The sequence below is a fragment of the Castor canadensis genome, chromosome 7 (genome assembly GCF_047511655.1).
Source record: "Castor canadensis chromosome 7, mCasCan1.hap1v2, whole genome shotgun sequence".
In the NCBI taxonomy this organism is placed as follows: domain Eukaryota; kingdom Metazoa; phylum Chordata; class Mammalia; order Rodentia; family Castoridae; genus Castor; species Castor canadensis.
In genome coordinates this window covers 71,506,090-71,521,300 of record NC_133392.1, presented here as the reverse complement: position 1 = coordinate 71,521,300, position 15,211 = coordinate 71,506,090, and the positions used below count along the sequence as shown (strand labels likewise).

Sequence of the window (15,211 nt, the reverse complement as noted above, 5' to 3'; positions counted from 1 at the left end):
AAATTAAATGCTACTTTCTTTCTCAAAAGCTGATAAACCAAGTTAGAAAGCTACCATTTGTTTTTTGAAGTATCCATATCTGAGATGTTAAGCTATTTCACTCACAATAAGTACTTGGCATTAAAATATTTCATCAATTTCTCTGACAGCAGGACACATCCTACCCAGAACCAATGAGCTTACAGGCTGCATTTGTCTTATTAAACAACCATAGCTGCCAAGAGATCATTTGGGAACAGCTTAGTATTATTTTTACCCAATTCTTATCATGTAACAAGTACAGCTCCCTTTTGAGATACACAGCACACTTTTGCTCCAATGCCCTCTGCTCTCTCTCTGCATTTTTCTGCTTAACGTTGGCTGTCAGAACATCCCCTGTTAACTCAAGTTCAGCCTTTCTGAAGACTGGGGTGTGAGACAGAAATGGATCACTGTGGAGATACCCCTGACTGAGCTCATGGCCCTAGATCCAGGGCTGCCAGGTAAAATGCTCACCATCAAATTAATTTGAATTTGATGCAAACACTGAATACATTTTTGTGTAGAAACACCCCACACCATACATGAAATATATCCATTCTAAGCAATTATTTGTTGTGTACTACAAACTAAAATTTAAGTGCATGCCTTGCATTTTAATTTGCTAAATCTGGCAAACCTACCCATGACACATGTTTTATAGCTGAGACCCTAAGTTGAGTGCCTGCAATGCTTGGAGATAGGAACAGAGTAAGGCATGGCAAATCTGTATTTGGATAACATTCTCCATCTTCTATTATGCTATAGGAAGGTCAATGGGAAGAGCTTGAGCTTTGGAGATACTTGGATATGGATATAATTCATTTTTATTGTTTATCAGTTGGGCATACTGTTTTTACTTATGTTGTCCTTGTTTCATGTATATAATAAAAAATTACTTTACTAGGTTTTATCTTTAAAACTAGTTTTCTATGTCCTGCATCCTATACCTTCTTATCTAATTAGCCTCACTAATACACAATCCAAATATGGATAGCTGTCTTTAATACATACCAAGTTGCTCCCCAAATATAGTACTCCCAGGATATTAAAATAAATACAGGAACAATTTTTCCAGATCAAAAACCTAGCCACTCAAATTAGAAATTTCTGATTACATTGAAATATAAAAATAAGAAAATGTGAAATCATATACTCTGCTCATAGTCATATGAGAGTCAACAAACATTAATTTCCTTTCTCCTATTATTTATAACACAAGAGAGCTTACAAGATTTATCAATAAAAGGAACCTCCATACAATATGCTTTTAAGACAGCATGATTTTCTGCTTCAAGACTCAAGAAAATCCTCCCTAACTCTTCCCAGTTGCGTGTGGACACCATCCAGGATCACTGGATAGTTTACTTACTCTTTTTCATTGGTGTCCAGTACGGACGGAAATATTAACTCCTAACACATTAAAGATCAGCGCATTCCTTAGTGAACTGTATAATGCTACTTTTTATGTGCAGATTAACAGGGGAAATCTCCAGAGAGATTACTGGTACTTGAGAGGTAATCTAGAAGAAACCATATGCCTTGAGATTCACTGATGCTTTACTTAAGCAAATTAAAATTTATGAAAACCATATATTTAAATTCTTAATAAAAGTATGCATTCAAGAAATATTGATTGAGCTCTTCAGCTAAGTTTTGGGCTGGAAGTGTAACAAGGAGCAAGTCCTGCCTGCTATCACAGAACTTATTTTCTAGTGAGGAGACTGATAAGAAATAAACAGACAAATCAGATAATAATAAATGCCATGGAGGAAACAAAAGAGCATCTACAAGTGAGATTGAAAATGCATGCAATAGAGGAGCAGTACCTTAGAAAGTATATTTTAATTGAATTCTTTATTATGGGAAGGAACCAACTATATGCAATAAGTAAGATAGATAGTCATGAAGGAATAACTAATGCAAAGATCTTGAGGAGGCAGAACAAGAAGAGTATTGTGGCAGAAATAGGGAGGTAGGCAGAGCATTTGGCTTGGTAGTTTATAGAGCTTGGATTTCATTCTGAATGCATTAGAAAGTTTTATGCAGGAAAAAGACATGAATTTATATTTTACATTTACTTACATTTTACTTACACATGAACACACATATACACACACACACACACAACAACAACAACAAATTGCTCTGGAACTATTATGTAGCCCAGGCTGGCCTCAAAGTTGTGATCCACCTGCTTTAGTTCTAGTTCTGGAATCACCGGCATGTACCACCACATCTGGCTAAAAGCTATACGTAATGTTAATTATTATATGATTTCCTTTATTAATGAGAGTAATATTTCCACATTGGCTAATGAGAGCCAGTATTTCCACATAACCTCATCCTGGTTCTGCTTACTCTCACACTTTCACTAGAGTGTTTCTACCCTCTGCCTGTAGAAATCTTACCGTTTATTCAAAGTCCAGTTCAAGGTCCACCTGTGGCTGGTTCCCCTTATCCTGTTGCTTCCCTTGCCTCTTTCTCTGCATCTGACACAGACTATATGAAAATTCTTCTTAATAATGACCTCAATGTTGCTCAAAGAGTGCACTTTTGGTTGTTGTTTGAAGTAAAATTCTGAGACTGTCCCATTTGCTGGGATTCTACACATAATGCCTGTAAGCAAACTGCACAGTTACTGACAGCATAAACTGTTCAAGGGAAACCTGATCAGAACCCTGCTTGAAACATCAGAATGCTTTCTTTTGCAATAGTATAAAATTATGCTTCTTTCCAAAAGCAAACAGGGTCATTACAATCTGCTCTGACCTCTTGACCAACCACATCAACTACAGTTCCCTTTCGTGTGTTTGATGTTTATCCAATTACCTGGGACTTCCTGCCATTTCCCCAAAGCCCTGAGCCTTCCATCTTTGATTTTTATTTATTCTTCCTTTTCCTTTCTCCTCATATTTCTTTTCTCCTTCACCCAACTGTGGGAATATTTAAAATTTTTTCCACATAAAGATGTCCCCAATTGTTCTGATGAGATGTGGGTGTTCCTTCCTTTGTATTCCTTTTTTCCAAGTGTTTACCTAATCTCTAAGTCTATGCAACATGCTTCTTCAAACTAATAATTTTTTAAATGTTACCTACTTTAGCACTTTTCTAACACATGCGAGATATTTTGCAATCTGGTACCAACTTATGTACATTTTAGATATTTGAAATATGTATGTAAACTATTTGCTACTGATTAAGAACTGAAATTCTTTTGTATGTGACTTAACAACTCCCAAATCCAATCCTTTTTGCTGATCTTAATTCTTTCTATTTGAAAAAGAAGCAATCACTCCTTCCAAAGAATTTTAAGAATTTGGTAAATGTTTAAACTATGTTCTTATTTAAGCCATTAATGAAAATGTTGCCATAGAAGCAACTAGAAGGTCTACTCATCAATGCTCTTGATCCTTCAAATAGAATTTATTGCCCCCAAATTCACCTATCACTAAATTGATATAACCTGTGCTTTACCATACAATGTAAGAAATTCATGAAAGCCTGCCTACGATTTTTCTGAAGTTGATGTACACACTATCTTTAAAGAAACTACCAATCTAGTTACTTAGCAGATTTGCAAAAATAGTATGTTATCCTAGCAAAGATATATGTGCTGGCCTTATGTTAGTCTTCAGTGAACTGCACTGATTTTTCTAATAGTTCAAAACAAATAGTTTCTCAGTGCTTGCCAATGAGCATTTATTAACTTCTGGAATATTGTCTACAATTGTATTTACAGAAATGTTCATTTTCTCTTTGTGGAAGTCATACTTAATATATCTACATATTTTAAAATTAAATGTCAATGATAAAAAAAGTTGATGGTTGAATGCTCTGTGGTATAAAGTCCTGACACATCTGCACTGGTAGGTGACATTTGCTGAATGGAACAGTGAACTAAACCAGCTCTACTGACTTTCCAAGTCAGTCCCTCATTGCAGTCTATTCCCACAAAATATTCAAAAACAACTTGTATGGCTTATCCCACATGAGAAACTGTGATGACCAGCCAAAGTGAGCCTTTCTGTACACGTGGACAAAGCATTACCCTCAAAACTGGAGTACCAGACAAGGGCATGACTCAGGTTGCAGAGCACCTGCCTAGCAAGCACAAGGCCCTAAGTTCAATTGCCAGTATCAACAAAAAAGAAAACAACAACAATGAAAAAAAAGTCAAAAAACCCAAAATAAAAAACCTTGAGGATTACTTACAGAACTGTATTACCACTCAAAGAGTGGTTACTCAATCTGAGTAAGTCCTCATTGTGGTTCATGCTTAGCAGTTAGTCACCTACCTATAAAATCAAAGACCTCAAGAGGGAGATAGATTTGGGTCCTAATTCTATATCTGCTACTTTCTTACTCTTTAGATAAGAAATTATAGCTAAATTGACCCCAGTTTTGTCATTTAAGGACAAAAATAATTTTACCATCTGCATTGTTTTGAAAGTTTAACAGATCATATAACTTTTTTGGAATGTGTTTAGCATTCAGTAAGTTATATTAGTCTTATACATCTGACTCTCATGTAGCTTAACATGGCAAATGCAGAACTAAAGAAATACCCTTTTGCACTCCCTCTACAAATATACTCTAAAATATTTAACTATTTTTTATAAGAAAACATTATATATTCCAATAAAGAATCGCCCCCAATCAGTCTAATTCAGAGATTTTCAGTTTTGAGGAAAAGATCTTTACTTCTATATTCTAATGCCAATTCACAAATTAAAACAAAAATTTGAATATATTTGACTGATAGATGAACCTATTGTCCCAAATCATTTATAATATGCAGGGTGCCTTTAAAGAAAAATTTCCCCACTTAATATCACATGATATTAAGGGTTAGAAGCCCTTAATAAAAAAGGTTAGAAATTCTCTTCAGTGAGAAAACTCTAAAGATTTTTTTTTTACACAAGAGGATGGAGGGATACCTAATAAATGGTTAAGCTGAGGTAACAAATTTGTTCATTCTTAACCTATAAGTATACTTCATACTAATCACTTGGAGTATAACTCATAGTTTTAGGTTTCTACTTACAGAAAATTCATTTCAAACTTCAGAATATAGCAAATATCTAAGAATAATTTTAAGATTTTAATAAAAATATAATCTTCCTAAGTTCCTTGATGTCTTAAAAAATCACATCAGACTTTGTTCAGTCATACTTCACATGAATACATTATGCTATCCTAAAAACAATATCAAATCATGCACTGGAGACTTGGCTCAAGTGGTAGAGAGACTGCCTACCAAGCATGAGGCTCCGAGTTCAAACCCTTATATTGCCCCCCCAAAAAAGTCAAATCACAACTAAAACATATAACTGACAACATTCATTTCACTTTTCCAGATCAGAATGAAGGAAACTTGGATGAAAGATCTCTCACATAATCAGTTCTCCCTGTGGCTTGATATTTTCAAACGTCAATGCACCCGCTTTGGTATGAACATCTTTGATGCCTAGATGATGAAATGAATCAGGGAACTGTCAGAAAAATAGCTGCATACAAATAGCTTAAATGGACATGGGAGATATGTTCCATGATTGAGCACCTGGACACAGGAGCTAGATATTTCTTAGATGAGAAATCCCTCTTCATATTTGTGCCTTCCAAAAATGATCAACTGGACATGCCCTTTGTCCAACTGTTTCATCTGTATGACAGGTTGGACTTATCACACAACCTAACAAGTACTTGGGCTTATATCTCTTGATATATTTATATTGTGAGGGAAACTTAGAACACTGGACTCTAAAAAAAAAATCTCTATTTTTGCTTATGTATGAATAAGTGAATGAGGGTTAAAACATGGATTTAAAAAACATTTGTTGGTTATGGGTTTAATATTTTATTAAACTTTTACAAGCATCTGTATGCATCCCCTAATTTTGCCCTAATTATGCCAGTTAACTTTGTTCTTTAACTCACATTGCATTCCAGATCAGCATTTGCTGTTGAAACTTCTATGGTATTAATCTAAGAAATATCAATAAGAAAAATTCATGAGTACAATTAAGGAAGAATCCTCTGATTGCTGACAAATGTTTTTGGAGGTGCTTGTGTTTGAACTCAGGGCCTCACACTTGTTAGGCATGGAATGTTGACAATTTGTATTAAAGACATTGGGTTTGGTCTATCTTATTCAGTAGGATAGTTGCTATGGTTTAAATATAAAATATCCCTCCATAGGCTCATGTATTGAATGCTTGGTCTCCAGGGGTATTATTATTTTTGGAAGTTCTGGAAACTTTAAGAGGTAGGATTCAGCTGGGGGCAGTAGGTCACATGGAACAGGTGCTTAGAGAAATCTTGTCCCTGGCCTCATCATGTCTCTCCCTCTAGTTTCTGTCCACTATAAGGTGAACAGTTTCTTCTTCCATATGTTCCTGCTGCCATGATGTTCTACGTCACACTGAGCTCAGAATCACAGACCAAGTGACCATGGATGGAGCCTCTGAAACCATGAGCCAAGATAAATCTTTCCTGTTTTAAGTTGTTCTCTCAGATATTTTGGTCATGACTATGCAAAAGTGAATAATACAGTAATTATTCCTTGGTGTTAATAAGTCAACTCAGAAAAGCTTTTGGTAATTTTTTTAACTGAAGTTGATACTCTCTCTCCAGGCCTAAAATGGTAACTTTAAGAAAACATAGACACAAATAGAAAAACTGAGAGAGGAAGGCTCATCCTAATGTGGAAGCAAAATGGGACCGGTATACATTTGTACATGACATCACCTGGTAAATCTTACACATTTTGACTAGTTCTCCATGTAAATGTTTCCTGTCTTGCCAAATGCATTTAACTGATTTCTTTCTTCTTATTGTACCTTGCCTATGACATTCCTGTAACATTTATTACTATATCACCTCACTCACATGCAGATTTTAGTCTTTGAGCTCTTGGACATTGAGGGATGTGAATTATACATCTGTTCTTCAATATCTTACATATCTGATATATAGTGTGACAACTATATGTTGCTTAAATAATAACCCTATTCTTGAATCATATAGTTTGAAGTTGCCTGGTATGAAATAGGGCTTGTTAAACTGTGAGAAATGTTTTGGTTTTGAGTATTATCAGTAGAGGCACACATTGCCCTAGTCATTGAGTATATGAAGACTTGAGGAAAAGATGTGTGTCTTCTTCAGATCATTATCTTGTTACTCAGATTGCATCTCAAGAAAAAATGAAATTAATATTACCCAAAGCAAGAATGAAGACAATTTAGAAGAAAGATGTTCTAAAACTCGTTAAACTAGAGCTAGAAAACATCACCAAGTAATACATATTCCATGTATGTAAGACTGGTTTAACAACTGAAAATAAATTAATATAACCCTTCACATCAACAGGATAAAAAAATCACATGATCATATCTACAGATTTAGAAAGAACATTGGTCAAATCTAATTCCAATTATGATATGAAAAAAAATCTCTCAGTAACCTAGGAGTGAAAAGGAACTTCCTCAATTTGAAAGAGAGTATCTACAAAAAGCTCTATACCTTATACTTAAAAGTGAGAAACTTGAAGTTTTCTCACTAAGTTCAGAAAAAAGGCAAGGGTGCTCCACCTCACCCTCTTTTTCAATATCATAATGGAACTCCTCCTTCATTAAATAAGACAGGAAAAGTCCACATATATAGACTAGGAAGGAAGAAAATTGTTTTTCTTAGCATGTAACATTATCATCAATGTAAAATATCTGAATGAATCAACAAAAAAGTGCCTTGGAACTAATAAGCATTGACAGTTACATAACAGGTAAAAGCTTAATAGACAGAAGTCAATTGTTTTCCTAAATACAGCAATAAACAAGTGGAATTTGAAATTCAAATCATAAAACCATTTACATTAGCACCCTCTAAATCTAATGACATGCACATTAAAGCTTGTGTGAAGAAAATCACAAAATTCCAGTGAAGGAAATTAAAGAACAAACTAAATAAATGAAAGATACTTCATGATCACAGAGGAAGGCTCGATATTATCAAGAAGTCAGTTTTTCTCCACTCTATGTATAGATTGAATGTACTTCCAATAAAAATATTGGAAGGTCATTTTGTTAATCTTGTTAAATTTATTCTAAATATTATAGGAGAGACAAAAGATCCAGTATATCAATATATTGAAGGAGAAGAAAAAAAATGTTAACTGACACAAAATGACTTCAAGATTTACTGCAGTATAATCAAGGTAGTGCAGTGTTGGCAAAAGAACAGACAAGTAGATAGATCAATGAAACAAAATAGAGAGCCCAGAAGCAGACAAACATAGTCAACTGACCTTTGACAAAGAAGCAAAGGTGATACAATGGAGAAAAGATAGTGTATCCAACAAATGCTGTTAGAACAATTGGACATCCACAAGCAAAATAATTGAAACTAAAGATAAACTTTGTAAACCTCACAGAAATTAACTCAAAAATTAATCATAGTCCTAAGTGTCAAATGCAAAATCAGAACATTCCTAGGAAATAACCAGAGAAAATCTAGACATCTTGGAGTTTAGATAACACTAAAGGCAAGATCCACAGAAGAAAGATTACAAATCTCATTGCCTTTTCTACTGTTACCATAGATGACTGAAATTAAAAAATTGGACGTGTGAAGTATACTGTCAAGAGAATGAGAAAAGAAGCCAGAAAGCATTTACAAAGGACATATATCCAAAACATACTAAGAACTCTTAAAATTCAAAAACAAGAAAACAAACCAATTAAAAATCATGCCAAAGACTTTAACACACATCTCATTGAAGAAGATGTACAGCAAACATATTAAAAGTTGTTCCATATCAAATGCTACCAGGAAAATGAAAATTGAAACAATGAGATATCATTACATACCTATAAGAATAGTCAAAACCCAAAACATTGACGGTCAAATGCTGGCAAAGATGTGGAGCAGCAGTAATGTTCAGACATTACTGACTGAAATGTGATATGGTATAGACACTTTGGAAGAGAGTGTGATGATTTCCTATAAAACTAAACATACTCTTACCATATGATACATAACAGTTTTTGGTATTTACCAAATGGAGTTGAAAAGTTTCATCTATACAAAAATCTTCATATGAGTGTTTATAGCAATTATATTTATTATACTCAAGACTTATAATCAATATATTTTGGTAGGTAAATTGATAAGTAAATAGGTAGTAAATAGGTATATCTGGGCAACGAAATATTGCTCAGCTGTGAAAAGAAAAGAGTTATCAAGCTATGAAAAGACATACAACAATTGATAAAGGAAGGAAGACATTATGAAAAGATTTTATTGCAATTCTATGGCATTCTAGAAAAGGCAAAACAATGATGATTAAAAGACCAGTGATTGGCAAGGGTTGGGGGAAAGGAATGAAGGAAGGATGAACATGAAAGATTTTTAGGGCTGTGAAACTACACCATAAAATGATACAATAGGGTATACATGTCATTACACATTAGTTCAGGTCCATGGGATGTACAATAATGAAAGTGAACACTAATGTAAACCATGAAATTTGGGTGATAAGAATGAGTGAATCAATGTAGGTCATCCATTGTAACACATGTACCACTCCTGTGGAGACTGGTCTATTTCTTTCAATAATGTTATGCAGCAATTTTCTTTGGCTATAACTGTGGCAACTCTGCATGTAGGATCTGAATCTATTCAGCCATACCAACAGGTATGTGTTGTCCCTATACCTACGGGCATTCTGCTCAATAGCTACTAGAGCCTTTGTTCTCTGAGCCTTTAGTCACCACAGCCCAAAGGGGTGAATTTCTCTGACCCTGAGGCCCAATGCCCATGTTCCTGAAAATGATTACTGATTCTCATATCTTATGCCACTAATCCCCACTATCATCTGCAAGTGAGGGGAGTACAAACTGCTTTCCCCTGTTAACAATTCTTCTCTACTGAACATACCATGCCCATATTTTTCTGCAATTTGTGGCCCATGACTTAACCTTATTCACTTCCTCCATCAAATAAAATCTCATCTTGCCTCACTGAAATTGCACATATCTGCCACACTCCCTTTGCATTCACAGTCTTTTCTTTGACTCCTTTTTTCCTCCTATTGTAACTGAAACCTGAATCTTGCTTGAAACTCCAATTCTTCTGTTCCTTTTTCAAAGGCTGTTTTGTATATTCTTACTCTCAAAGTGGGAAATCTGTCTTCCTGGCTCCTAAAGAACTCTTTTTCCTTGTGAAAAAATCCTATTCTTTTCAAGTTTATGCCATTCATACTGTGGTAGAGTTTACAAAACCCCACTTCCTTTTTTTTTCTTTCAGAGCCACTAAAGTTCCATTTCCCAGTCTGTCTTGCAGTGAGATGGGGTTATATGATTTAGGTCTAGCTGACAAAATTTTAACAAAAAGTGCTGTGAGCCCATTTAGACCAAGTCGCCTAAGAAGGGAGATGTATTTGCTATGTTCTTTTTGCCCATAAGCTGCCTGCATGCAGATTACAAGTTTCCTTAGGTGATTTTGAAATCACAGAAAAAAGAAGCCTGGATTACTGATTCACTACTTGGATGAAATCTAGTCATATACTGATCATTTTTTTGCCTTAGGCAGGAAAAAATAGCATCCTCCCCTCCCAAATTTTGCTATTTTATTTGAGCCATTATAAAACTGTGGACTTTATTTTGTGATGCAACTGGTATTATCTTTATCTCTATATGATAAGCCTTGTTCATTGCCAACTACTAGATTCTGGTATAGGACATCTCATTTATTAGAGACCTTGACATTTGCTAAATATTTTTTTCTCTCTATTCCAATCCTAGCATCATTATGAATAACTGCAATATCTATTTAGACAACCTATCCCAAACCATGTCCTCTCACATCCTTGCCTCTAGTTTCAAACTGACTCCCTCTTTACCCCAATTTGGTTGCTCACTCTCATTAGCACATTTTGAAAATTTTCATTTCCTATAACTCCACATTCTTCCAGTATAGAGTTGTCATTACCAACCAATATTCTATATGTACATAATCTTTTATTCATATCATCAACTACTTCCAGTACTTTCACACTTAAAATTGATTTCATCTTTTCTATACTTCCTTCCATACCTACATTTCATTGTGCCTCATTGGAGAAATACCCTGAATTTCATTTCCTTTCTGAGTTTCAATCACTTCTACTTAGTAAAGCATGAAATCTGCAGTAATTGGTCCATCTGCATTTTCTATGATGTGATAACCAGGTAATAAAGTACTAACGAATCACATCATAAAACAAGGAATACTGATTTCAATACAGATATACAGTCACTAACTGCTAATTAACCCTCAACACTTCCAGCAGTAAAACCATGATCTTCTCTCAAATATGTCAAAGATACTCAAACTCACCACACCTAATCTAAAAACCATCTCCTATAAATCTGCTCTTCTGCTAGCATTCTTTCCCAGTAAGGGACCTACCTCTCTCTTAATATGCAAACAATAAAATTTAAGCCATTTTTGCAATCTCCTTAAGATCTTCAACACCAATCCACTTCAAGTACATGTTGATATTATCTCTTAAATATCGGTCATTTCCCACCCCATATATTTCCTATCAGCACACTAGTTCAAGTTAATATCATCTTGCCTGGAATAGGTCTTAAGACAATTGAAATTTTATATATTTTATTATGTGATAATTATCTGGAAGCTGACTAGACTGTAAGTCTTAGTTATCCATTTTAACTATTTTATCTCTAATATTTTGTATTTTTTGGCTGGTAGTGACTAAGAAAACACTTGCAAAATGAGTGGGTGAATGAACATAAGTACTATCACATGTACATATGTGAAGCAAGTATTCATATCCACAGCATATAAAGAAAACAAATCTGAGGTTTGACAAAAGCTAAGCAGAGCATCAAGAATCTGTATTCAAACTGAGATTTTCTCAATTTTGCTAGATCTAACTTCTGAATTTTTTCCATTCCTGAACTGTGTACATGATGAACGTTATGGAATGTTTTCTTTCTCATTTAATTTTTGGTAAATATGCTGGTATTATCTCTAAATCTTCTCTAATTTTTAAAGTAATTATCCACAAATATAGTGAATTATGCCAATGGTAGGCACTGCAACACTAAAAAATATGTCATTTACAGCAAATACTTTAAAAGAAATATTTTACTTCTACAAATGGAAATGTTTATAGGTTCACACTCCAAATTAAAATTGATGGCAAAGTGGATCCAAAGTAGCCATCATGCAAAAGAGAAAAAGAATTATTGGAGAAAATAATGAAATGGACATTTTAAATCATCATTTTCTATCATTTAAATGTTTACCATATTGCAGACAGTGTGCTAAGCAATTTATATGTACAATAAAATAGAGTCTGTTATTATCCCTATTTTACAGATCAGAAAATTGAGAATTAGAGTAAACAATCAGAGAAAACTCCAGCTTTTGTAGGATTGCAAAAGCACTTAACATTAAATTGTTGTTCAAATAAGTAGTTTGGTCTTTCATTTTGAGCCATTACTTAGTGAAAAATGGACTAAAACTTTTTTTATTACTAATAACATCTGATAATGAGGCATTTCAATTATAATCAGATGGAGAAGGAGAACAATATGTACATTATAAAACTTAGCTTTTCCAGGACATTTAAGGAGAAAATTGTTTAGTCTTACCCATGAATTCAATCCCCAAGTGGTCTGCTATACAGAAGTCAGCATGGAAGGAAGGGAAACAGAGAAAGAGAAAAGGGTTAGAAAAAGCATCCACAAAAGGAAATCAATACTTATAATAACAACTTCCAAGGCAAAGAATGTGTGTCAATTTTAGCCATGTTTGATTAAGAAACACAATTTACAAATTGCCTACAATAATATTGCTCTGTATATGAATCAGCATTTTCCCCAAAGCTTCTGAATTATAGCTTTGAATTTTAACTGCAATAATGATACATAAATTTGTGAAGTATGTTAAATATAAATTTAGGAGGGAAAGAGGGGGACATACATAGAAAGCATACCTGGCATTAATGATATTTTTAGAATCAATGATATTCTATGTAGATTAACAACTTTTTCAACATAAGCTTGCTTGGATGTCTATATTAACAACGACTGGTAAAGCCCTAACCTGACTATCTCTGGTTCTAAGGTGTTCTTCACATTCACAAGAAGCCAATGGTACTAGGCTTTTTTTCTTTAATTTGTTATATGAGAAAACTGTGTATTGGCAAGACCAAAACAATCTTACATGGATCACAAAATATCACACAGATCTTAAGCATAAATGCAGTGCATCTGACCCTCAAGTTCATGACTACAGAATTTAACAGTTTATCCAGTCAAAAACACAATTGCGGATGTGCCTATACCTATTCCATGCTCACCTGGGCAGCAGACAGTCTCCAACAGTAGAGTCTGCCTGTGATCAGCAGAGCAATGAACTGCACTGCACTTGTTTATTTTAACAGTGCTTTTTGTCTTTTAATCACTTAATTATGTACTCATTCACTTTTTTAATTCATCACATTACTTAATGGTGTTTTCTGTTAGAGTAATATTTTTCTGAAATAAAAGTAAGTGGGGAAAAAACTATTACTCTAACTGTATTTGTTTCCAAGCTTCTTTGTAGGAATTCTTTATTTAGCAAATAAGTATTTCTTATCAGAAAACATACACTTAGTTACCTTCAACATTTCAATTTCTTTTTATAAATATATTTTATAAATAACTCAGTTTTTCATTTTAGTGCACTAAAATATATATAACATAAAAATTGACATTTCAACCACATTTAAGTACATAATTTATTCATAATAATGTTTACAGGTTGTACAACCATCACTACTCTATTTCTAAAGATTTTCTATCACAACCATCAGAAACTCTGCACCCCATATCCCCTCCCAACAGCCTTTAGTAACCACTAATCTGTGTTCTGTACCTATTAAATCAATTTTCCAATTTTCATTTTTAAGTGATTAGAAGCTATTTTAATTGGGAAATGTCTACTTTATAAAGAATGATGGTGACAATCTTTCTAGAAGTAAATGCAACCCTTTCTTCATGTCACATTTTTTTAAACTGTTTGCCCTGTGTTGATATGTACTATGATAGCTATCTGGCACATTTTCATGAAAAGGCAGGATTCTTGTTCTCAGCAAGTTCAGAGATCCATGGGAGGCCACAGACAAAAAGCTCAGGTCATTCTTTGTAGTCAGTATAATAAGAACAGAAAATGTGCATTGGCTGGAGAGGCTAGGAACTCATAGGCATGCTCCTGGGAGGAACAGAATGTGTTTCACAAAAGAATGGGGCTTGTACAAAAATCAACAAGACCATGTTTCTGTTCTTCTGAAGATAGGAACGTTCATGACCGCGTACACTTCGAGGAGACACTAGAGTTGTGGCATTTAAAAACAAGGATTTGCATGAGATTACCTATTATAAGACTAAAGGTAAGGGGAAAAAATACTGGGAATAAAAAGCACTGTTTTTGTATACAGCCAGAAGCAAAATTGCAGGAAGGAAATCAAGAAAGCAGTGAATAAAAATCTGGGAGCAAAGGCTCTCAAAGAGTAGACCACAGGAGTTCAGTGACATGACTGGGAAGTCAGAAAGTCATTAGCCTCAGCTTTGTTGAACAAGAACTTTCTGGAGGAGCTGAGCCAGTTCAGAACTGACTTCTTGTAGGGTGTTTTTCAGGCAGGTATAAACAATTCTTGGTTAGTCCATGATATCCACTGTTCCACCTCTGCGTATGATGGGGGACGTGGAGAATCAGGCTTTGAGAATCTGCAAACGGTGCCAAGTACTGAGCAGTGTGTTTGAAAATGAGAGGCCAATCTGAATATTTTACAGCCACAGTGAATTCTTTACCAGTAGCAGACACAGAAATCAGAATTTAAAAAGTATTCAAAACCTGAAAGGACAGGTATAAGTAGAAATCCTGTGAGGAAAAAATTGTCTTTTCATAACATAAAAAGTTACACCAAATTATACTAGAGTTGTAATTTTCAGACTCTCCAGCAAGGTGTATTTATGTTCTTAGATATTAAAAAGAAATTATTTACTAATTTTCATAACAACTTATTCATGAAAACTGAAATCACTGAACATACAAATAAAAAGCTAAATCATATTTAAAATCTTTCCCTCTCTTCTGTGTACACAGACACACACACACACCTAAACTCATCTATTGTTTT

General features: G+C 34.2%; 1 protein-coding gene across 10 annotated transcripts in view; it reads right to left on the bottom strand.

The window, feature by feature from the left end:
* The window catches only part of Nrg3 (neuregulin 3), a 1,113,314-nt gene that overhangs the window by 139,508 nt on the left and 958,595 nt on the right, over nt 1–15,211 (bottom strand). For 7 of the 10 annotated variants that reach the window (XM_074079308.1, XM_074079313.1, XM_074079309.1 and 4 more), the window contains exon 4: nt 12,681–12,707. In XM_074079308.1, the coding sequence (XP_073935409.1) occupies nt 12,681–12,707 (27 nt within the window). The remainder of the gene's footprint in view (nt 1–12,680; nt 12,708–15,211) is intronic. The other 3 variants (XM_074079310.1, XM_074079316.1, XM_074079317.1) reach the window with 1 other exon arrangement.